The sequence below is a fragment of the Peromyscus leucopus genome, chromosome 15 (assembly GCF_004664715.2).
Source record: "Peromyscus leucopus breed LL Stock chromosome 15, UCI_PerLeu_2.1, whole genome shotgun sequence".
Taxonomy (NCBI): Eukaryota; Metazoa; Chordata; class Mammalia; order Rodentia; family Cricetidae; genus Peromyscus; species Peromyscus leucopus.
This window is the reverse complement of record NC_051076.1, coordinates 13,336,812-13,358,855: the sequence shown is the minus strand read 5'-3', so window position 1 is coordinate 13,358,855 and position 22,044 is coordinate 13,336,812. Positions and strand designations below refer to the sequence as shown.

General features: G+C 43.4%; 1 protein-coding gene and 1 non-coding gene across 2 annotated transcripts in view; both read left to right on the top strand.

The window, feature by feature from the left end:
* Rab3gap2 (RAB3 GTPase activating non-catalytic protein subunit 2) overlaps positions 1 to 22,044 on the top strand; it is a 90,695-nt gene that overhangs the window by 27,982 nt on the left and 40,669 nt on the right. Inside the window, 14 exon segments of the mRNA XM_028855762.2 lie at positions 3,364 to 3,487; positions 4,647 to 4,728; positions 5,255 to 5,302; positions 5,381 to 5,456; positions 5,976 to 6,077; positions 8,513 to 8,576; positions 8,579 to 8,611; positions 10,463 to 10,561; positions 15,814 to 15,962; positions 17,335 to 17,414; positions 17,548 to 17,637; positions 19,372 to 19,511; positions 20,991 to 21,207; positions 21,754 to 21,897. Coding sequence (XP_028711595.1) covers positions 3,364 to 3,487; positions 4,647 to 4,728; positions 5,255 to 5,302; positions 5,381 to 5,456; positions 5,976 to 6,077; positions 8,513 to 8,576; positions 8,579 to 8,611; positions 10,463 to 10,561; positions 15,814 to 15,962; positions 17,335 to 17,414; positions 17,548 to 17,637; positions 19,372 to 19,511; positions 20,991 to 21,207; positions 21,754 to 21,897 — 1,448 coding nt within the window.
* Positions 12,876 to 13,006, top strand: LOC114682009. The gene has a single exon (XR_003732976.1). It is a non-coding gene; the product is annotated as a small nucleolar RNA SNORA36 family (small nucleolar RNA).

Genomic DNA, 22,044 nt, shown 5'->3' with positions numbered 1-22,044 from the left:
GTTTGGGGACAAGAAGTCCCATTATACCTTACCCCAAGAAAAGAAGGAAAAGAAAGTTTGAAAAGCATTGGGCATAACATAGATTAGAAGCAGACTACTACCAGGAAAGGCAGCATGAAGACCTTGCTTTTGTGGTACCTCTCTTGCTTTCAGAAAGTGTGAGTGAGTATTTGAGTTTGGTGGCACCCACTAGAACTGCTGTGAGTGTGAGAGCAGACCCTGAGAACACTGGATTTTACTGGCACCCTATGATTCATAGACTACTTTGAAAGTTAGCCTGTGAAAAGAACATCCAAGGTCATAATTACAAACTGAGAAACTGCCCCTGGCTGCTTTGGTGGCTGCTCCCATTCAGCAGTGGAGCCATAGACACCAATAGACAGCAGGCAAATGATGATTCATTGGCGTGGTAGCAGCTGTCTGCAAGCAAAGGCTGGTTATGGTGCTGTAGGATTATCATCTGACACATCCTGAAAGAATGAATCATCTGACAAATTTGTGGTCTGAAAGGAATGCTAAGGCTGTGACGAAGCCCTGAGTGAGAGCAAGTGCCTTCTCCAGGGCCTCTGTGGCCGCTTCCTGCACCACTGATCAGATGAAGACAGAGGTTTCATCCCTCTCCTGAGAGGGTCACATTTATAACAATGGATGCAGTGTTAGCTTCAGGATCTAGTTTTTGTGGGAAACTCGGAAACTTGCTGGTTTAAGTGTGAGATACTTTGTTTTCTTTCTTTTTAATTTCTTCCTCACTTGGGAAATTAAGCATCTTTTCAGTTGGTGGTGTTAACTTTAGGATCACTGGCTTCAAGGAGCAGTGTTATGACTGTGGACCATTACTGTGGGTAGGTTTTTCCACACACCTAATTGGTATGCAGAGATCCTCGTGTTATAAAGCGAACAGTGAGCCTGCATCTTAGCAGCTACCAAATGTGCACCAATGCCTTGTGCACCGATGCCTTAGCCTGCTGCTAAGCTGGAAATGCAGCTTTGTGGAGAAGCTAGTTCACTGTGATCCAGCCTGAGGTGGGGGCTTCTTTATTTTCCCTATCCAGGTATTTTTGTCAGATTATTTCTGCTTTGACTTGAAGTGTCTTTGAAAGATCTGACACAGGAACTCCCTCAGACACATCTCTGTCCTTCATGCACAGCTTCTATTTCTGCTGCCACTGCCCATGCCTTGAGCTGGATTCCTAAGAACTCTTGTTCTTCTCTATCAATTGGCCACATTTTCAAGAACGGGAAAGTCAGAGCAGGGTACAGTTACCAAAGGAACTGGAACGCTACATAGAGGGTGTCTTAGTTTGGGTTTTATTGCTATGAAGAGACACCATGACCACAGCAACACACACCCCCGACCCCCAAGGCAAGGTTTCTCTGTGTGGCCCTGGCTGTTCTGGAACTCATTTGGCAGACCAGGCTGGCCTTGAACTAGAGATCCACCTGCCTCTGTCCCCTGAATGCTAGAATTAAAGGCTTGCGCCACCATACCCAGCAGCAAGTCTTATAAAGGAAAACATTTCATTTGGGCTGGCTTACTGTACAGAGGTTTAGTCCATTTCATCATGGTGGGAAGCATGGTGGCATGCCAGCAGACAAGGTGTTTGAAAGGTAGCTGAGAGTTCTACATGTGGATCCCCACACAGCATGAAGAGAGCCTCACAAGAGACCTGGCTTGAACTTCCGAAACCCCAAAGCCCATCCCAAAATGACACACTTCCTTCAACAAGGTCATACCTACTCAACAAGGCCACACCTCCAATAATGCCACTCCCTATGATTCTATGGGGGCCATTTTCATTCAGACCACCACAGAGGGGAAAAGGAAAGATTTTTTAAAGGTATGTTTAAAGAAATACCTTAAGAATACACTGTCTTTGCTGAGTGTGGTGGTGTATGCCCATAATCCCTGGACTATCACTATTTTTTTAAATCAGATATTTACTATTCCTCTGTGGTTTGCTCTCTTTCCAGGCTGTTGCCCGAAAGTGGGATCTCACTTACATGAAAGGACCCAAGACTCAGACTTAGTATCTTGGGTCTCAAGTCACGAGTGCGGAGGCCATAGGGTGTGATAGCGCCCCACTCTGAGGAGCTTGGGATACTGTGTGGAGTAAACAGACTATGTTCTAGTAGAAATCATAGATCTAGGAGAAATATAATTACAGCTGACTTTTATCCATAGAGATAATTTTCTCTCTAGTTTTTCTGTAGAAAATATGTCTTTAAGACAGTAAGGTAGATACAGAATTCCCTTTAAAAAGAGCTTGACTAAAATATGAATTTTGCCAGTAATAATGCCTTTCTGTTTTCAAGAGTATGCAGCCTTCTTAGTTCTGGCTCCAAATCCATTCTTATTCCTAATGTAAAGGGGAGCACATGTAACTATACCAGAGGCTACAGGTTCTGTATCCCAAATTTTAAGTGTTCTTCTGACAGAATGTTATGAAGCCCTCAACAAGAAGAAGAAACTTCTTGTGGAATGAAGAAAGCAGCATGTTAAAGTATGCATGTATTATATGTGCAATTCTCACAAGGGAAAAGGGAGAGAAGCACAGTGAGTGTATTTGTTTGTATGTGCAGAGGAGCATACAGTAATACATTTCACTGGTTTCTCTAGTTGGCCAAAGCCTGCTGAAGATATTATTTATTTGTGTGTGTTTGTGTGTTATGTGTATGGGTGTGCACACACACACATACGCATGTTCCACGTCATGGGCATGCCACAGCACACGTGTTGGGGGTCATAGGACAACCTGGGGGCGTCTCTTTTCTCATTCCAACATGTGAGTTCTGGAAATTGAACTCGGGTCTTAAGGCTTGGTGGCAGGCACCTTTGTTTGCCCAGCCAACTTGCTGACCTTGAGAGAGATTTTCTAAAGACTGCTTTACTGCCTGATGAAATTCCTAATACTGAGTTAATTCTGAGTGTTTCTTGTGTTGCATTCTGCTAATGCCATGCTGTTTATGTATGAAGGTTTTGTGTCAGTTTCACAACAGATGTGTTTGTTGTAGTATTTTTTTTTTAAAAGATCTATTTATTTATTATGTATACAGTGTTCTGTCTGCACATATCCCTTCAAGCCAGAAGAGGGCACCAGATCTCATTACAGATGGTTGTGAGCCACCATGTGGTTGCTGGGAATTGAACTCAGAACCCTTGGAAGAACAAGCAGTGCTCTTAACCTCTGAGCCATCTCTCCAGCCCCTTGTTGTAGTATTTTGTTGGGTGGCTGTCATTGAACTATTTCGGTGTGGAAGAATTAAGAGTATTTCTTTTCTCCCCCTTTCACTCAGGACAGGCAGGCACAGTTGCAGTATTCTTTAAATGGTTTGCATTTATAGTAATTACATTTTTATGCATAGGAAGAAGAAGGAAATACTTCTAAAACACAAAAAACTTCCTGGCTTCAAGAGTGTGTTTTATCCTTATCTCCAACCAGTGATCTTATGGTGATAGCCCGGGAGCAAAAGGCCGCGTTTTTAGTGCGTAAGTACCGTTGTTCTCTGCTGCCTCCATTTTAGTGCAGAGATTAGAACAGAATGTGAACTTGGAAATGTGTTATTTCTCTTCTATATTATATGGTGGTTCTATCATTTATCACACTACATTATTTATGCACTGCATTATATATATAGATAGAATATTTCTCTTTTGGGGTATGTGTATGTGTGTGCACATGTATGTGCAGGCGCCTCTGCACATGTGTGGAGACCACAAGCTAATGTCAGGTGTCCTTCTCTGTGGCTCTTCACCCTAGTTTTTGAGTCAGGGTCTTTGAACCTAGAGCTCAAACTGGCATCTTCTTATCTCTGCCTCTTGGGCACTGAGCTCACAGACCTAAACTGCCCCTGGCTCGCTCTTTGTGTGTGTGTGTGTGTGTGTGTGTGTGTGTGCGCGCGCGCGTGCATGCATGCATGCGCGTCCTCACACTTGCATGGTAAGCACTTTATGGACTGAGCCATCTCCTTAGACCCAGAGTGCTTCCTTTTCAGTCTGGGTTGCCTCTGCTTTTTTGTGGTTTTGGTTTTTGTTGTTGTTGTTTTAAGGCTGTCCTTCTGTGACACTTCTGAGGCAGTACTGGCTGAAAGAGCTGTAACTGGCTCCTTACAGCAATGTAAAAGGGACTTAGCTGCAGCTTGAAAACTCAGTGCTGTAAATTTTCACTTGGTGCATAAGTTTTCAGCTCGTAAGTTTTTGTTAGAGATGTAAATATTAAGATTTGGAGCTAGATAGACTATTAAAAAAAACTCATAGAACAAAATAAGATTATGTATAAGATGTCTGTGATTATGTATAAGATGTCTGTGGGTGGTCCTACAGAGAAAATCCATTCCCATGGCATAAATCTAATATAAAATTTGCCCTTGCCATTTGAAAATAAAAGTAGTCTTCTGAATAAAGTTAGTACGGTGGCATATGAGCATTCATAACTTGATTCTGCAAAAACTCTGAGTACAGTAATAAGTTGTGGTTTAAAGTGGGGGAAGGAGAGACCAAAGGCTAGGGGACCGGCTGGTCTTTAAAAATGCTTTTACAAACTAAAAACGTGTATTGACCTATAACAAATATCCAAGTCAGTTTTTAAAGGGGAAAGATCAAAATTTATAAGTAAGTTACTGGTTTTATTTTATCTTTTTTCCCCCAGCAAAATGGAAGCATGGTGATAAAGGGAAGGAAGAAATGCAGTTTGCTGTTGGTTGGAGTGGGTCCTTGAGCGTGGACGAAGGGTAGGTGCGAGTTTTCTCGTTTGTCTGCGTGTGAGATATGGGAATGGGTCTATTTGTAAGTGCATCTGTTTCCTGTGTACAGGTTTTATGAGTGTGTGTGTGTGTGTGTGTGTGTGTGTGTGTGTGTGTGTGTGTCCCCTTCCCAACTTTATTGGTTGTACAGAACTATTTGGTTAGCAGATTTCCTTTTGTTGCTCTTAGGATTTTTTATAAACCCTAATCTGAATAAAATAGATTTTCACAGACTTATTCTTTAATTTTATGTGTATGAATGTTTTGCCTGCGTGTGTGTGTGTGTGTGTGTGTGTGTGTGTGTGTGTGTGTGTGCACCAATGTGCCTGATGCCCTCTGAGGTCAAATGAGGATGTCAGAGCTGAACCCAGGCTCTGCAAGAGCAATAAGAACTCTTAGCTGCTGGACCATATCTCCACCCTGGGAGGAATGTGAGGAAGTTTCAGAAAGCGTCTCATAAAATTCATTTGCACAGTGACTGAGCTCGTGGTTTTGCTTTGGTTTCTGCCTGTAGGGAGTATGTGACCAGTGCTCTCTGCATCCCACTGGCAAGCCAAAAGAGGTAAGGATGAGGGTGGGCTCTGTGTCTCTTCCTCTTTGATGGCTGAGCCATTACAATCATCAATTTTATTTGTGACAGGAGTTCCACTGGGCGTCCTGACTGGACCTGCATTGTGGTGGGGTTCACGTCTGGTTACGTGCGGTTCTACACTGAGGTGAGTTGGGTCTCCAGCAGCAGAGAGAGCCAGCTGACTGTGTTGTATATCATTTTGTGCCACCTCATGACTACTTTATCAAGAACACAGGTGGGAGTCAAGAGGATAGTCTTACTAAGAATGCTGGGAAATGTGTAGCTGATGATTTAGCAGTGGTTCTCAACCTTCCTAATGCTGCAACCCTTTAATACAGTTCCTCATGGTGTGGTGACCTCCAGCCATAAGATGATCTTGTTGCTACTTCATAACTGTAATTTTTCTACTGTTAGGAAATGTGCTGTAAATATGTTTTCCGATGGTCTTTGCGGGTTGCGACCCACAGGTTGAGAACTGCTGGTTTATGGGGTGGAAGAAGACCAGATGAGCAATCATCTGTAGAAGAAACAGAAGAGACGCCATACGCTTGTGAAAAAGGAGGACTCGGTGTCCTTGGGAGACTATTGGGAAATGGTCTCTTTGCCTTGTCCCTGTTCAGTCACACTGGAGAAACCAGCAGGGCCTTTCTGTGCTTGCTTCTAGAGTGGTGTGCTTCTGCTTGCACAACTTTTGAATGAGGACAGAGTGCTTCAGCTTAAGTGCAGGACCTATGAAATCCCCCGACACCCTGGCGTGACTGAGCAGGTAATGTAAAGATTACGTTCGGAGTAACAGTGGCAGGGCTGGAGAGCGGGCCCAGCAGTTAAGAGCACTGGATGTTCTTGCACAGGACCCAGATTCAATTCCCAGAATGCACCTAGTGGCTCAAACCCTCTGTAGCTTCCAGGGGATCTGATACCCTCTGCTGTCCTTCACGGGCACTAGGCACAGGTGATACACAGACATAAATGCAGACAAAACATCTATACCTGTAAAATCAATTAGAAAAAAAGTAACAGTGAATTGTTTTGAAGCAGTTTTGTTTTGTTTTTTCTGCCTGGAAATTGAGAGATTTGTCTTGTGGCACAGTTAGCTGAGCTGGCATATTCTGGAAATGTAATTTGTAGCTAAGTAGAATACCAGTCTTTGTATTTTATAAGCGAAACACTGTGTTGAGATGACTATCTTAGTGTTTATTACTATGAAAAGACACCATTGACCACTGCAACTCTTATAAAGGAAAACATTTAATTGGGGCTGGCTTACAGTTTCAGAGATTTAGTCTGTCACTGTCATGGTGGAAAGCAAGGTGGTGTGCAGGCAGACATGGTGCTGCAGGAGCTGAGAGTCCTACACCTGCAGGCAGCAGGAAGAGTGGGAGGCACTAGGCCTACCTTGAGCGTTTGAAACCCCAAAGCCCACAACCACGTGACACTTCCTTCAACAGGGCCACGCCTCTTAATAGTACCAGTCCCTAGTGACCAAGCATTCAAGTCTATGAACCTGTGGGGGCCAGACCACCACAGCGACTTAAGGTGAAAACATATTAATGAAACTTTGTACCTTTTCAATTTTAATTCAAGTGTCAAAATTACCTATAGTGAAAAGTCTCACAGTAAAACAGTTACTGTAGCACTACTGAACCAGCGTGCTTCCCTTCCATTTACAGTGTAGCGTTAAAATGTTAAAATTAATCCTTCTTTTTGCACTATCTAGTTCCAGAAAACCCCATGTCAAACAGACATATACTGAATACATACATGGACTTAAATTGCACAATAAATTACAGGAGTTATAGAAAAAGCAATCCAGTACGAGAAACTAGATTTTTGTCTGTCAGGATCTAATAATGAATTAATCAATAAAATAAACAGTCACTCAGTCACACGGTCAAAATAAACTGCAGGGGAAGACTGAGCTGTGACTGTCCCGGGAGGAGGAAATTCCATGGGGTGAGAGATTTGCTGTGAGCCTTGGATAAGGAGCATGCAATTTGATTGGTTAGTGGGAGAAGAAAGGGTTATATTTCCAGGAGTCAGCAGAAAAGTGAGGGAAGGCTCAAATGTAGAATTTTGTGCATGGTAACTAACTAACCAACCCATTAGAAAGCAGAATCTGGTTGGTAAGCAGTGATCCAAGTTTGTTTGAACTCAGAATTGATGCAGAGGAAAAGCTCCTAGAGAAGGCAGAGGTGCAGTCACAGGCCACTGGAGCACTTGTTCTTAGGCCACAGTGTGAGAGACTGGAGTCAGGGGGTACCTGTGGGGGCTTGGTGTTCTTTGTATAGCTCATGTTGTCCTGGAACCCATAATCCCTCTATTTCTGCCTCCCTAGTGCTGGGATTATAGGTGTATCTCATCATGCCCTACTTGAAATTGGATTTTTAAAAATTACTGAGGCAGAAGATTGTGACAAAAAACAAAGTTAAATCTTATCTGTGTGCTTAATAAAATGGGAAAATTAGGATTGGGATGAAGCATAATTGACAAAATACCTGCCTGGTGTATAAGGCTTGAGTTAAGTCCTCAGCACTATAGGTAAATAAATAACTGTAGTATTGATGATTAGAGGCATCACACTCAGTACTGTGCTGTAGGACAAATGTGTATATAAAATGTGTATGATAAACTTATGCAAATATGTATAGATTTATTTGAGAATGTGTATTGGGACAGGCCTCTGATTTCAAGTGAGCGTCTGTGAGGTATTGAGGTGCTTTGTTTGTTTATTTTTTGTTTGTTTGTTTGTTACACCGGATTTCTCTGTGTAGTCTTGGCTATCCTAAAACTCACTCTGTAGACCAGGCTGGTCTTGAACTCAGAGATCCGCCTATCTCTGCCTCACCTGGAATCAAAGGCATGTGCCACCACACCCTGTGAGCTTCTTTTTTAAATATATGACTTACATCTCTATAATGACTATTTCTTGTGAGCTGGAACAAAATTTTTACTCTCACCATTATCCAGAAACCATTTCCTACTACAGGCAAAGCTCATATTTGAGAGGAAGTTAAAGTCTTTGGCCAGAAGGCGTCCTGAAATTAGTTCCTGCTGCCTTCTGCTGCTCCCTCTGGTTGCTGGTGTTTGCAGTTGGCTGTTTTAGTAGTTAACTGAGTGTGATTCTTAAGTGTTTTTAAAAGGGGAGGTGTGTATTTGTTGTGTCTGTTTAAGAAAGGATGTGTTTTCTTTGTTCCCACACAGAATGAAGAGCTGAGCATCTTGTACCCCGCAGCCATTGTGACCATTGATGGCTTCAGTCTTTTTCAGTCCTCCGCGCTTGTCGAAACCAGGTGGCCAAAGGTAAGGTTTTGGCAAGAAGGGTCTAACTTCTGGTGGTGATCATTTCATTCAGTGTGGCCTCCTCACACACGTGAGGTGTCTCCTGTTTAGAAGCAGGGGCTGGTGCCTCCGTGCTGTTCAGATGTTGGCAGTGGGATGTGGCAGCTGTGAGCAGCATGCTTCACTGAACTCAAAGATATAGCTGGGTTGGGAGAAATTTGGTCACTGGTGAGGATTTTGGTGCAGCTAGCAAACCTTTCCCTGGATGAGAAGCTGTAGGACACATGTACTAAAGTCCTCTGACTCACTGAGGACAGAGGTGTCCTGTGTGCTGGCACATTTCCTCACAGGGGAGAGGGCCCAGCCTCTTCATTTGAAACTCTTGTCAGTGGAAAGATACTGGAGGTCTGAACCTCGTGTGTGAGGGCTTCATTGTTAGAGGTTGAAAGCTGCACAGAAAATCAAGGAGCCTCATTGTGCTGACGATGGAGTGTGTGTGGAAGCGAGGGTCAACAGCAAGGGTGTCCCCTCAGCACTCTCCACTGTATTTGTTCCCCCTCCCTCCCTCCTCCCTCCCTCCCTCCCCCTCCCTCCTCCCTCCCTCCCTCCCTCCTCCTCCCTCCCTTCCTCCTTCCTTCCAGACGAGGTCTGTCACTGAGCCCGGAGCTCACTGGTTCAGCAAGATTAGCTGGCCAGTGAGTCCAGGACCTGCCTGTCTTCACCCCTCCAGCAGTGTTGTCACAGGTGCCACACTGTGGTTTTTACATGGCTGCTGGGGTGACAGGTCCTCATGCTTGTAGGGAATACTGACAGAGCCATCTTGCCAGCCCGCTGAGAACAGTTTCTTAGGATATGTTTGCTGCTTAACAATATATATATGCTTAACATATATATGTGTGTGTATGTGTGTGCATTTCTAAGCTAACTTTACATAAGGTACAAAACAAGCAGTTTTTCTGGCAGGAATATAAGCCTGTGTACACCTTTACCTTTACTGTACTTTCAGTGGACAGACTGTCTCAGCAGGCTGTGATTGGTAAAATTCTCAAGTCTTGTTTCTGTGGTTCTTTTCAGTAAGTACATGTTTTTCCCTCACGTCAGAATACTTTGAATTTTTATACCTATTTTCATTATCTTTAAATTGTTTAAATTTAGCCCACTGTAACTTCATCATTTTGAGATTGGTGAAACAGTCACCATTACTGGGAGGCCAAAGTGAGAGGATCTTAAGTTCAGGATAAACTGTGGTATGTGAGTCTGTGCTTAGGAAATAGTCACCATTAATGTATTTACCAAAAGAGAACGACAGTTGTTTGTAGGTAAGAATTCTATTAAAAAACTAGCAAGAGACAATTGTGTTAATGGTATTGTTGGCTTTAAAAAAAAAAAAAAAAAAAAAAAAAAAAACACAATCCCTATTTATTTGTTGTGTATAAGACCAAAATAAAGTCTGCCCTTTTAGCCAGGTAGTATAGTCAGACGGTCATCAGGTGCCTCAAGCTTCTCAAAGCACACAGGCTTACAGAACGAGCTGAAAGCCAGGGCTCTCAGGCAGTGCCAAGCTCACTGTTGGCAGGGGTTGCTCGTTCTCTGGTATTGAACTTGTTCTCCTGTTGGGCAGCGGCAGGCTTGCAGGCTCAGGCGGGGTTGTCTGCCACAGGCGAAGGCTGCTGCTCACTCAGGACCAGGGTCAGCAGGGCACTTAGCAGTTGCGTTTGTGTGTGTTGCCATGCATGAATAAATCTCATTCTATGAGTTTTTTTAATTATTGTGCTTCCTTATTAGTTGACGTTTTAGAATAGTAAACTTTATATTAGATGTCTTTTTGATAAACACCATTCTATCCATCTGTCTGATTTTTATTTTTGACAGCTGCGGCATCAGGCAATGAAAACATCCAACCACCACCATTAGCTTACAAGAAGTGGGGTCTACAAGATATTGACACTATTATTGATCATGCTAGTATTGGTAAGTATTGCTAGTCTATTTTTATTCTTACACTTTTTTATTGACGCATCTAACTTATTAGAAATCGATATTTTATTCTTACATGAAAAAAAATCTACCGCCTTTAGTGAGACACTGGGAAGTTAGTTCTGAATTTTTTCACTAGGTTTATATCTTTAAGATGGAGTAGCAGTTTTAGTAAAGATTTAACTATACCCTCAGCATCAATACTGAGGTTCTCAGTAGTCACTCCCTCTTTTGATGTCATTTGTCTGCTGACATTCTGATTCTTGTAATGACCTTACTTTGGACCTATGGAACATATATGAAGCAGATTTCTTCCCATGGCAGTATCTGAAGGCCTGTCGTGTTTTCAAGAGTAGAGAATCAAAGACTGTACGGTGGTACATACCTGTCATCTCAGGACTTGGGAGACAAGGCAGAGGGTTGGGAGTTTGAGGCCAGACTACATTGCATAAGACTCATATACCAAAGGAAGGCGGGGGGGAGCCAAAGCAGAAATAAAGAGCTAGAAAGTCATGACTCTGTCTAGAAGCACAAGGCTAACTGAAAGATACACGTAAGATTAGACAGCTGTAGTAGGAATCAAGGAGAAAGAGAAAGCTCCAGCGTGGAGCAACGTGACGTAATCTGACAGTAAGAGAACGAGCCCTCTGGCCAACACACATACTGGCCTGGGGTGAACTGCAGGATGTGCTGAAGAAACAGTGAGTGCCGAGTGAGCTGGTGAGAGTGAGGCCAGGGCCACGGATAGGACCTCATCTTGAAAGACCTCCCGTACCTACACAGAAGAGTAGCTGAATATTTCCTCAGGCCATTCTCAGCAAAGAAATAACTCCCTCATATCACCTGTGAGGAAAACCACCGTGGAGCCTGGAGAGATGGCTCAGAAGTTAAGAGCACTGGCTGTTCTTCCAGAAGTCCTGAGTTCAATTCCCAGCAACCACATGGTGGCTCACAACCATCTATGATGAGATCTGGTGCCCTCTTCTGTCATGCAGGCAGAACACTGTATATATAATAAGTAAATCTTTAAATAAAAAAAAAGAAAGAAAGAAAGAAAAAGAGAGAGAAAGAAAGAAAAGCCACTGTGAAGATAGTTCAAGAGACTGGGAATAGGTGGGTCACCATTAGGAGAAGCTGGGTATATTTGTACATGCTTATATAATTCCAGCTATTCTGCAGTCTGATGCAGGAGGAGAGCAAATTCAAGGCCAGCATAGGCAGTGGACTCCGTTCTAAATTTAAAAAAAGAAAAAAAAAAAACTAATAGGGAGACTGTACTTTCGTGAGAAGTAATGGGCTTTTGAATTAAGGTGATAAAAGTGAAAGTAGAAAGAGAAATATTATTTTAAAATATTTTCCATCTATGTAATATATGTTAAAAACTTGAACAGTGTGTAAATATATACAGAAAAAAGAACAATTAAAAATTTCTTACTCTTCAGAGATCCTCATCATTGGTGTTTAGCTCTCTAGTCTGTGAATAAGTGCATATGTAATATGCATACTGTTGTGTGGAAGGCATGCCTTTTTTTTTTTTTTTTTTTCTTGGTATTTCGAGACAGGGTTTCTCTGTGTAGCTTTGCGCCTTTCCTGGAGCTCACTTGGTAGCCCAGGCTGGCCTCGAACTCACAGAGATCCGCCTGCTCTGCCTCCCAAGTGCTGGGATTAAAGGTGTGTGCCACCACTGCCCGGCTGACGGAAGGTATGCTTTTATACACAGTATTGTATAATGCCAAGTCCCTCACATTGGGGTACTGAGGATACATTTTGTCAGCCTCAGTCTGGATGGAAGACAGATGGCTCACTTGACAAGGAGGCTTTAGAGGTTTATTTACAGAGAAGCTGTGGGTTTTGTTGTTGTAGAAGCATCAGGGATGTCTGTACACCAGGACTTCTTAGCAGCCAGGTTGTCAATCACTGCTAAGCCTGAAGAGTTAAGGGCGGACCGGAGTCCTCCTCAAACTTAGAGATAGTGACTGGGATGGTGCCTGGGGAGCAAGATGACTTTCCTCGGGGCTCATGGCCAGTTTTCATGGAAGGAGCTGGGGAAAAAGATGTCCCATCTTCATTCTCCGTTCTCTCTCTGGTCTCCTGACGGGATTCCCATTGTCTGAATTCAGCCAGAAGTCAGCAGGAACTATCGAAAGTCTGGTCTAGGAAAGGCAGGAGTTGTGTGGAGGGCTGACAGAAGGCTCCGTCCTCACAGCCCTGTATGTCATTCTTGTGTAGACTGCTCTAATGAATGCCTTCTTGGTAAACAGTTTGGTGTGTCTTCAGTTTTTTGCTGAGAGAAATGCTAACATAAAATTTCCAAAGTGTTGAGTTCAGCCCAGGGTCTCCTCCCTGCTCTGTTAATTAAACTTTGGAACATTGAAGCTGGCTGGGGAAAATGATTGGATAGAAACATTGTTCTATTCATTTACTCCCCAGCCTACAAATGAGAAAACAAAAGGTACAATAAACTTTATTTTATGTACATCTTTATGTAAAGTCTTAACTCATTCAATAAATAAATACCTATTATTCCTTAGGTAGTGCTGGTGCTGGAAACATGACAATCCAGACCCTGCCCTGGGAAAGCTTGTGTTCTGTGGTAGAGATAAACATACCTAAATGAGTAACTGTGGTGCTATCAAACACTAGTCGACATCGTGGAGGAACTCAGCAGAGAGTTATGTTCTAGAGGAGTGGTTCTCAACCCCTGGGTCACAACCCATTCACAGGGCCGCATGGCAGATAGCCTGCATATCAGATATTTACATTGTGATTCATAGCAGTATGGAAATTACAGTTATGAAGTAGCAATGAAATAATGTTATGGTTGAGGTCAGCACACCATGAGGAACTGTATTAAAGGGTCACAGCATTAGGGAGTTGGAGAACCGCTGCTCTAGAGTAAAGGAAGTGCTAAGAAGAGACCTCTTGAGAGGACACACCTGGATTGAGATGGAAAGGGTGAGAAGGAGCCAGCTGCAGGAAGATTTGTAGCCAGAGCATTCTCAGCAGAGGACACAAAATGAATATAGGCCTGAGGATCCCAAAGACCTCAGAGGATTGGAGAAACAAGGGAGGTCAGCAGGGCTTGATAGTCAGAGTGGGTGTGAAAAGGGAGTCAGGGGAGATGTACAGAGGGTCAGAGCTGAAAATAAGGAAGTTGAATTTTATTCTGGATTCGTGGTTTCTAAGACAATCAGGACTATGTAGAAAAGCCCTGTCTCAAATAAACAAAAACAAAAGTACCCCTCGGGTGCTCTTTAGAGACAGGTGTCAAAGAGAAAGCAAAGCAATAGGAGTATTTTGGTAATTCAGGCGTGTGAGAATGATGGACTTAGACCAGAAGCAGTAATGTGGAGTACATTGTACAGTCGCTTGGGTATGAGTTTGAGGAATGAGAGAAAAGGACTCAAGGACCCACCTCCATCCTCCTAAGTGATGGGATCACAGGTTATGTCTTTGTTGTTAAGTGTGAGCAGCTGAGTGGATAAGCAGGTTGTTCACTGAAAGAATGAGGAGGATATTTACGGAGGGCAAGACAAGAGTTAGGTTTTTGCATGTTGACTTCTGGCAAAAGCACATTCTGGTAGAGCATGGAGCAGGTAGACAGACGTGTGATCTGAGGTTCAGAGGCAGTTGGGGCTGCAGGTAGAAATGGTTTGGGTGGGTCCTGTGAGACAGCAGCATTCAAGAGAAAGGGTGGGTCACTGGATTTGGCAGCTTGGAGCTCTGTATTAACTTGATGAGCAGTTGGAGGGGAGAGGTGAGCCCAGAAGCCAGGCTGGAGTGGGTTTGTTTTATAATAAATGTGTCCACTTCCTATTTTCAAAGTAACAAATAAGTACAAGAAATAAAATTACAGCATCTCCACTCCTCATCTCCAGTGCTGGCCAGTTCTTTGAACACTTTTACAGATGTCCAAACGTGACCTCCAATACTAAGTTCTTGATTTCTTCCCCTCACTTTTGCTGCTCTTTCTCGCTCTTCTTCCGCCCTCCTCCCCCTCCCTTGATCCCTCCCAGTTGCACTCAGGGCCTGTTGCTTGCTCAGGTGCTGGTTGGCCTTGTCTCCCAGCCTGTCTCTCGCTGCATTGGATGTGCTGATCTGGCTTCACAGAACACCCAGGGACCTCCTGCAAAACATTATAATTGCTGATCCCCTGCCTGGAACATTGCCCACCTAGCCATGTGGTTTTTCCCTCACTCAGTGCAAGCCCCCGTTCACATGTCACTGTCAAGGAAGCCCTCATAGGTATGAGGCAGAAGTGGAAGTGGTCCAGTGGACTTGACTTTATGGAGATTTATGTGCAGAGGAAATTCAGTGTGTCTCACAGTATGGAAAGGGCTTGTGTTCAGGGAAAACCTCCAGTGACAAGATTATAACCCCAGTGGGAAAATCTCAGCTAAGGAAATAGAATTACAGTTGAAAGCTTTCTCGGCCGCGAGTAAGATTTATATCATTCCTAATGAAAACAGTGAATGTGAATTCATTTTTTAAAGTGGCTCTACAGCTTTTGAAGGGATGGGAGAGAAAGAGGGTCCTCAGGGAGCTATTTCACCCTTTATGCATGAAGCACAGTTCCAGCACTTGTGACAAAAACATCGTTTTCTAGATCCAGCTGCCAACGTGCAGCAGTGTGTAGGGTAGAAGACCAAGTTAGAAGACCAAGTTAGTATTGCTGCAGAGAGCGGGCTAGTCAGGTCTCCACTGCCATTAGTGCCAGACAGTCTGCTTTGTTCAGCATATGGATCGCAAAGGATTGGGAGGTGGGGAAGTGCTAGGACAGCGGGGCTGGTGTTGGGGCTGTGTCAACAACGGTTTCTCCCAAGAGCAGAAACTTCTTAAGATTTACTCTGGAGAGCGTGTGGAGCAAGATTAGTGCAAGGGCTTGTGGGAAGGCTGTAATGGAAGATAGATCTAAGCTGGATGATAAGGGAAAGGGAACCCAAGAGTTGCATGATAAATAGAGGGGAAAATAGCAGGATTAGTAGGCTGAAACAGTTGGTAAAATGGTAATATCATTGCAAGGGGTCATTAAAGTAACGGAGATAAAAAAAAAAGGGCTATGCTTGAAAGTCAGGTTAATGCTTTTAATATTTAGCAGCATTTTAAAAAGCAAAGCATTTTATAGTTTTGAAATAAAACTAATCAGTAGCATCTTAGAACAGAAGTCAAAATAATCACTTAAATGAAGTCATTTTAATGTATTCAAACTGGTTCTTTTCTTGTCTCTTTTTTCTTTAAATTATAAGGTATTATGACTCTGTCACCTTTTGATCAAATGAAGACTGCTTCTAATATTGGTGGATTTAATGCAGCCATTAAAAACAGTCCGCCTGCTATGTCTCAGTATATCACTGTGGGGTCCAGTCCGTTCACTGGCTTCTTCTATGCTCTAGAGGTATGAGTTTCACCATGAGGAGAGCCACTCTTGATTTTTAACTTGCCTAAAAGTTAGATATAGTAACATAGAAAGATTAAGTTTAAAATTATAAGTTTTACCTGAAGCTAAAATTAATCACAAGTTTCTTCTAAAATTTTTTAAAATTAAAGAAATTATTGTGTATAGATAGTTGTGTCTGTGTGATGTGTGTGTGAGAGTAAGAGGACAACTCTTGGACATTTGCTTTTCCTTCTACCTTGTAGCTGGCTGAGATGCAACTTCCATGTTCCCCCACCCATCTCCCTGGGAGAGCCGGGCTTACAGATGCGCACTACCGCATCTGGCATTTCTGTGTGAGTTCTGGTGATTGAACTCAGGCTATCAGGCTTATGCTGCATGTACTGTTACCCACTGTGCCATGTGAGCAGTCCATGTTTCTTCTAAATTATTTAGATTACCTGAAAAGCTCTTAAAATCACAACAAAGCATTGGGGGTGTACTTGAGTTGGTACACCACTTGCTTAGCATGCCTGAAGGCCAAGTTGGATCTCCAGCAACATATAAGACCTCTAATTCTAGCATTGAGAGAGATGGAGGCAGAAAGGTCAGAAATTCAAGGTCATCTGTAATACGTAGCAAGTTTGAAGTTAGTCTGGTCTACATGAGATCTTGTTCCCAGCTCCCCACAATGTGGTGTGTGTGTGTGTGTGTGTGTGTGTGTAACAGAAACCCAAGGTAAAACCAATAATTTTTGGTCTCTGAAGCCCTAAGTTTTTTGACAGCTACATTTTGTTTAAATATTGGTGCAGCTGCGGGTTAATTATGTCCACCCACCAGGGATTAGAATAAATGAACTGTGAGACAGAGCAAGCTCCCATTATTGTTGATATAAGCTTTGAAAATTGTTTCCTAAAATAGAGAAAAGTTAACCATTACATTTGGCAACACCTCTCACTTAAGAAGTAGCCTTCTCTGGATGGGCTGAACTGTCTTTTTACTGTTATACAAATGTATATTTACTAAAAAAGAAAGGGGCAGGGGAGAGCTAGTTGTGTACCACTGGGAAATCCACAGCACAGCCTCCTTGGTTTTCATTAAGCTACAGTTTAAAGAGAGAAACCCCTAAGGTTGGTTCTAGGCCAGCATCAGCTCGGCACAACAGGAAGTTCTTGCTTCAGGCAGTGTGTTAGTTTGCATTGCTGAGGCCAAAATACCTTGGGCTGCTGGCGGATTTTACCTCTAAATCCTAGCCTTACTCAGTCTTGTTGCTGCAACTGAGGCCGATGCCTCTGTAAAGAGCCGCTGGTGCAGACTTTGCAACTTGCATTTATGTAAGTCTCCTGTAAAAGACAAGCTCCATCTCAGTTTTGTGCGCATGCCTGTTTTGCAGGGGAGCACTCAGCCGCTGCTGTCTCATGTCGCACTTGCAGTTGCAAGTAAACTGACTTCCGCTCTCTTTAGTGCTGCCAGGTAATGAAGCTGCGGTTTTAAATGGTCTGATTTGGGCTGGCTGGATTGTGCCTAGACTTTGGTAGTCTGCACTCTAAGACCCTTGAAATCGTGCCCCTAGTTTATTTTACTTACGTGTGTCCTCTCCCTTCAGCGGTTGGCTTGGTTGGAAAAGCAAGCATGAAGAAGAAACTGGCCAGAAGCAGAAGCCCAAGATGGAGCCAGCCACTCCCCTAGCTGTGAGGCAAGTCTGTGAGCGCGTCTCTGTTTCTCTCTGGGTGCTTTGAGCAGTGCTGTTATATTTACACTAACTTGGGCCATAGTTGATTTTCTTATTCCGTGACTCTGCGGGCTCCTTAGAATTACTCCTCATGTGGAATTCTTTTTCAACCAGATCAGGAGTTCTGTGATGAGGGTAACCCTTCAGAACTAGATTTCCTTCTTGTTTTGCTCTAGAACATAGAAGTGTATCAGTTTTGTTGTTACTTTAATTTTGGGGAAGAGAGAGCTTGATTTCTGCTTAGCTTTCTTTGTAATTGTCGCTTATTACCTAATACAAAATACCACCATAGAAGTAACACTGCAGCTCCCTTTTTTAAAGATGTTCTTCACCTGGAGAAAGCCAACTAATTAACTGTTAGTAAAATCAGTTTTTTGAGGTTTGTAGATTTTCATTCATTACTTTCTAAGCAAAGGAAGTTGCTTTTCTTCTGAACAGTCCTGGGACTTCCTTCATGCGAGGCAAGCACCACACTGACCCGTTTCCCAGCCTCCCTTACCATATGTTACAACACACCTGATCGCTGATGTGACCAAGTTTGGCAAGGTCTTTTTCTGTGTGAGCTCCCTTCCTTTTCATTCCCTGTTTGCTTCTGGAGCACTGAGAATTCTCATAAGTTGGTTACAGTCCAATAGCACTTTAGCAGAAACTCAGTAGAAAGTTCTTGCTTCAGACAGAGGGTTAGTTACTTTTGTGTTATTAAGGTCAAAATATTTGACAAAAACAGCTTAAAGCAGGAAAAATTTGTTTTGGTCCACATTTCCAAAAGGGTTCAGTCCACTGTCAGTTGATCCACTGTTCTTGAGGAGAACTTCACTGCAGTGGAAATGTGGCCAAGGAGAGCCATTAACTTCTTTTTTTTTTTTTTTTTTTTTTTTTTTTTTTTTTTGGTTTTTTTTTTTGAGACAGGGTTTCTCTGTGTAGCTTTGCGCCTTTCCTGGAACTCACTTGGTAGCCCAGGCTGGCCTCGAACTCACAAAGATCGCCTGCCTCTGCCTCCCGAGTGCTGGGATTAAAGGTGTGCGCCACCACCGCCCGCCAAGAGCCATTAACTTCTTAATTGAGTGTAGAAGGATGGGATCCAGGAAGAGGCCTGAGCAAGATACAGCTTCCAAGGACACGCGCCCCTCACCCCCACCCCAGTGACCTACAGCTTTCAATTAGGTGTCCCCTTCTGATTTTCATCACCTCTCAATGATGCCATCGTATCCTAAATCTGTCAAGGGATTACTCTGTCCAAGGTCAGAGCCCACATTCCCTAGTCATCTGTGGAAACACACTGCAGACACCCCAGAAGTGTCCCAAGTTCTTACCATTTCAGACGTCAAGATTAACCATCACAGATAGATAGATGTATTGGTGTCTAGACAAAGAGAACACATTGGGGGACTGAAACAGAAGATGCCTGTGTTGGAGCAGAGCATCCTGCAGCAGAGTTGGTTGTGCTGTCTTCTACGACAAGACTCTTACTCAAAGAAAGACGGGAAGGACAAAATAGTACTGTGGGAGCATGGTTCTTTTAGGTATTTTGTGTTGCAAATGCCGACTATGGTGAGTTATCAATCCAGGCAAAGTGTATTTCTTCATTTAGAAATAGATATGTCTATTTTATTTGTGAATTATATTGTTTTACATTTCTAGCTTTGGGTGTGATTTTAGTTTTTATTTGTTTTGTTTTTTGTTTTTTTTTAATGATAGATTTGGACTTCCGGATTCTAGACGCCATGGAGAAAGCATATGCCTGTCTCCTTGTAACACCCTGGCAGCAGTCACAGATGATTTTGGCAGAGTTATTTTGTTGGACGTCGCTCGAGGGATTGCAATACGGATGTGGAAAGGTACTTCCCTACAACAATGGAGGAAAAAGTTGCCTCACTTCTTTTTACCCCAGTAGTTGAGCAACTTTATCATCCTCCACTCTTGGTTAATAACAGTATTCAGAATTCTATGACTTTTCTTTTTAATATCAACTCAGGTCAACAACACTTGGCTGGTCGTTAATTGATACATCATCAATTAAAGCAGTGGCTTTTTGTTGGTTAGTTTGTGTTTTATGTTGTTTATGTGGTGCTAGGCTTTGCACCCTGGGCCTTGTGCATGCCCCCACTGCACTCTACCTCCAACTCATCATAGACACTTTTAACTGTAGTTGATTCTTTTTTTTTCCCACTCTTTGGGGGCTCGCCACCCAGCTCCCAAATAAATACACAGAGACTTATTCTTACTAATGAATGTCTGGCCTTAGCTTGGCTTGTTTCTAGCCAGCTTTCTTTATCTTAAATTATACCATTTCTCTTTGACTATGCTTTGCCTCTGGGCTTTTTACCTTTCTTTATTCTGTATATCTTTCTTTCCTTCTTACTCTGTGGCTGGCTGGGTGGCTGGCCCCTGATGTCTTCCTCTCCTTCTCCTTTTCTTGCTCCTCGCTCTTCCCTAGATTTCTCCTCCTATTTATTTTCTCTGCTAAGCAGCCCCACCTATTTCTCTCTCCCGCCTTGGCCATTCAGCTCTTTATTAGACCAACCAGGTGTTTTAGACAGGCAAAGTAGCACAGCTTCACAGATTTAAACAAATGCAACATAAAAGAGTACAACACATCTTTGCATCATTAAACAAATGTCCCACAGCGTGAACAAAGGTAACACATCTTAACTTAATGCTCCGGACCTTTCTCCTGCACCGACTCAGGTCTGTCGTCATCGCATCGTGTCCCTGCAGCGCTCCTTCCCTTGTACGGCCGCTGTGTGGCTGACAGTGCTGCCTGCGGTTTGCAGCTGCTTCAGTCACAGCCCTTCCCGTGTGTGTTAGTTCTCAGAGGGCCACCCCAGACAAGACTGCGTCAGCCCTTAGCATCCCAAGTCTACTCTGCCTCCTGCCTCCATCTTCTGCCCACCAGGGAATTTGGGTAGCAGGAGGATGACTTTGCCTTTGCTTATTTTTAGCTAGCCAAACTAATACTCTGTCATGTCCTTTTTTTTGGTTTGTAAGGGAAGGAATCTTTGAAAGAGAGGAAAGGAAGGGAATGGGAGCCAGCAGGGATGGACTCAGGAAGCTTTGGTGATGTCTGCAGTATTTTCTTTTTAAAGAAAAGAGTGATCTGAAGCAGATATACATGGTGAAATATTAAAATTTGATGTTAGGGTGACAGGTCATTACTTTTTTGTCTTTTCTGTTTAAGATCTCTAATAATAAAAAGATAATGTACTTCTCTGGCTTGTCCTGATGCCCTCCTTCTCCCTAAGTAGTCAGAAGTGCATGCGGAGCTACTGTTGAGCCTAGAAGAATAAACTGACTAGCTGCCTCTTTCTGTCTGCAAGGGTACCGAGATGCACAGATCGGATGGATTCAAATTGTAGAGGACCTTCATGAAAGAGTACCAGAAAAGGGGGATTTTTCCCCCTTTGGAAATAATCAAGGTCCTAGTCGAGTAGCTCAGTTCCTCGTGATCTATGCACCACGGAGGGGAATTCTGGAAGTGTGGAACACACAGCAAGGACCGAGGGTGGGAGCTTTCAACGTGGGTAAGCACTGCAGGTAAGCTGCCAGCCCTGCCAGTCACTGGTCACAGACACGCAGGGGAGCTCTCCGTAAAGCCTTCATGAAAGCCATGTAGCAGATTGCAGGGCGCTGGAGAATTGCAGAATGCTGTCGTGTCTTCCTTGGGAGTGCCTGGTGTATACTTGAGGTTATGTGTTACATAGCAGAGAGATGTTGCTGAGAATGCCGTGGTCTGCTACTGCTCTAGTGAGCTTGCTCTAGCCGTTTGTCTTTTGCTTATGTTGTGAAGACCCCAAAGGAAAAACCCACCAGTTTCCCAGTGGTGATGCTAAGCAAGGCACACGCTTTATTTGCTGTTGGGCTTCAGATTTGATTGTCTTCATACAGTTTCCTAGAACCTTTGAGGAGAGTAGACTCCTCCTTCTGAGTTAGTTCTGCCTCAGTTAGCTTTCTGGCATCAGTGTGATTTGCCCAGTGGATAGATAGCCCTGAGTTGATGAAGATGTAGCTGCTGGTCAGAGCACCTTGTGGGATTTTGACTCCTGCTGCTGATAACCACCCACTGGTATGTGATTGCCCTAGGCTGCTGTATCCTGGCTACAAAATCATGGGCTTAAACAATGTGACAAGTCAGAGTTGGCAGCCTCAGACTTACCAGATCTGTCTTGTTGACCCGGTGTCTGCAAGTGTGAAAACAGTGAACGTGCCTTTCCATTTAGCACTGAGGTAAGAGTTTCTTTGTGTCTGCTACGAGTTTCCTGCGCACATTTTGCTTAGTTCTTTACCTTTTTTTGTTTTGTTTTGTTTTGTTTTGTTTTTCGAGACAGGGTTTCTCTGTGTAGCTTTGCTCCTTTCCTGGAACTCGCTCTGTAG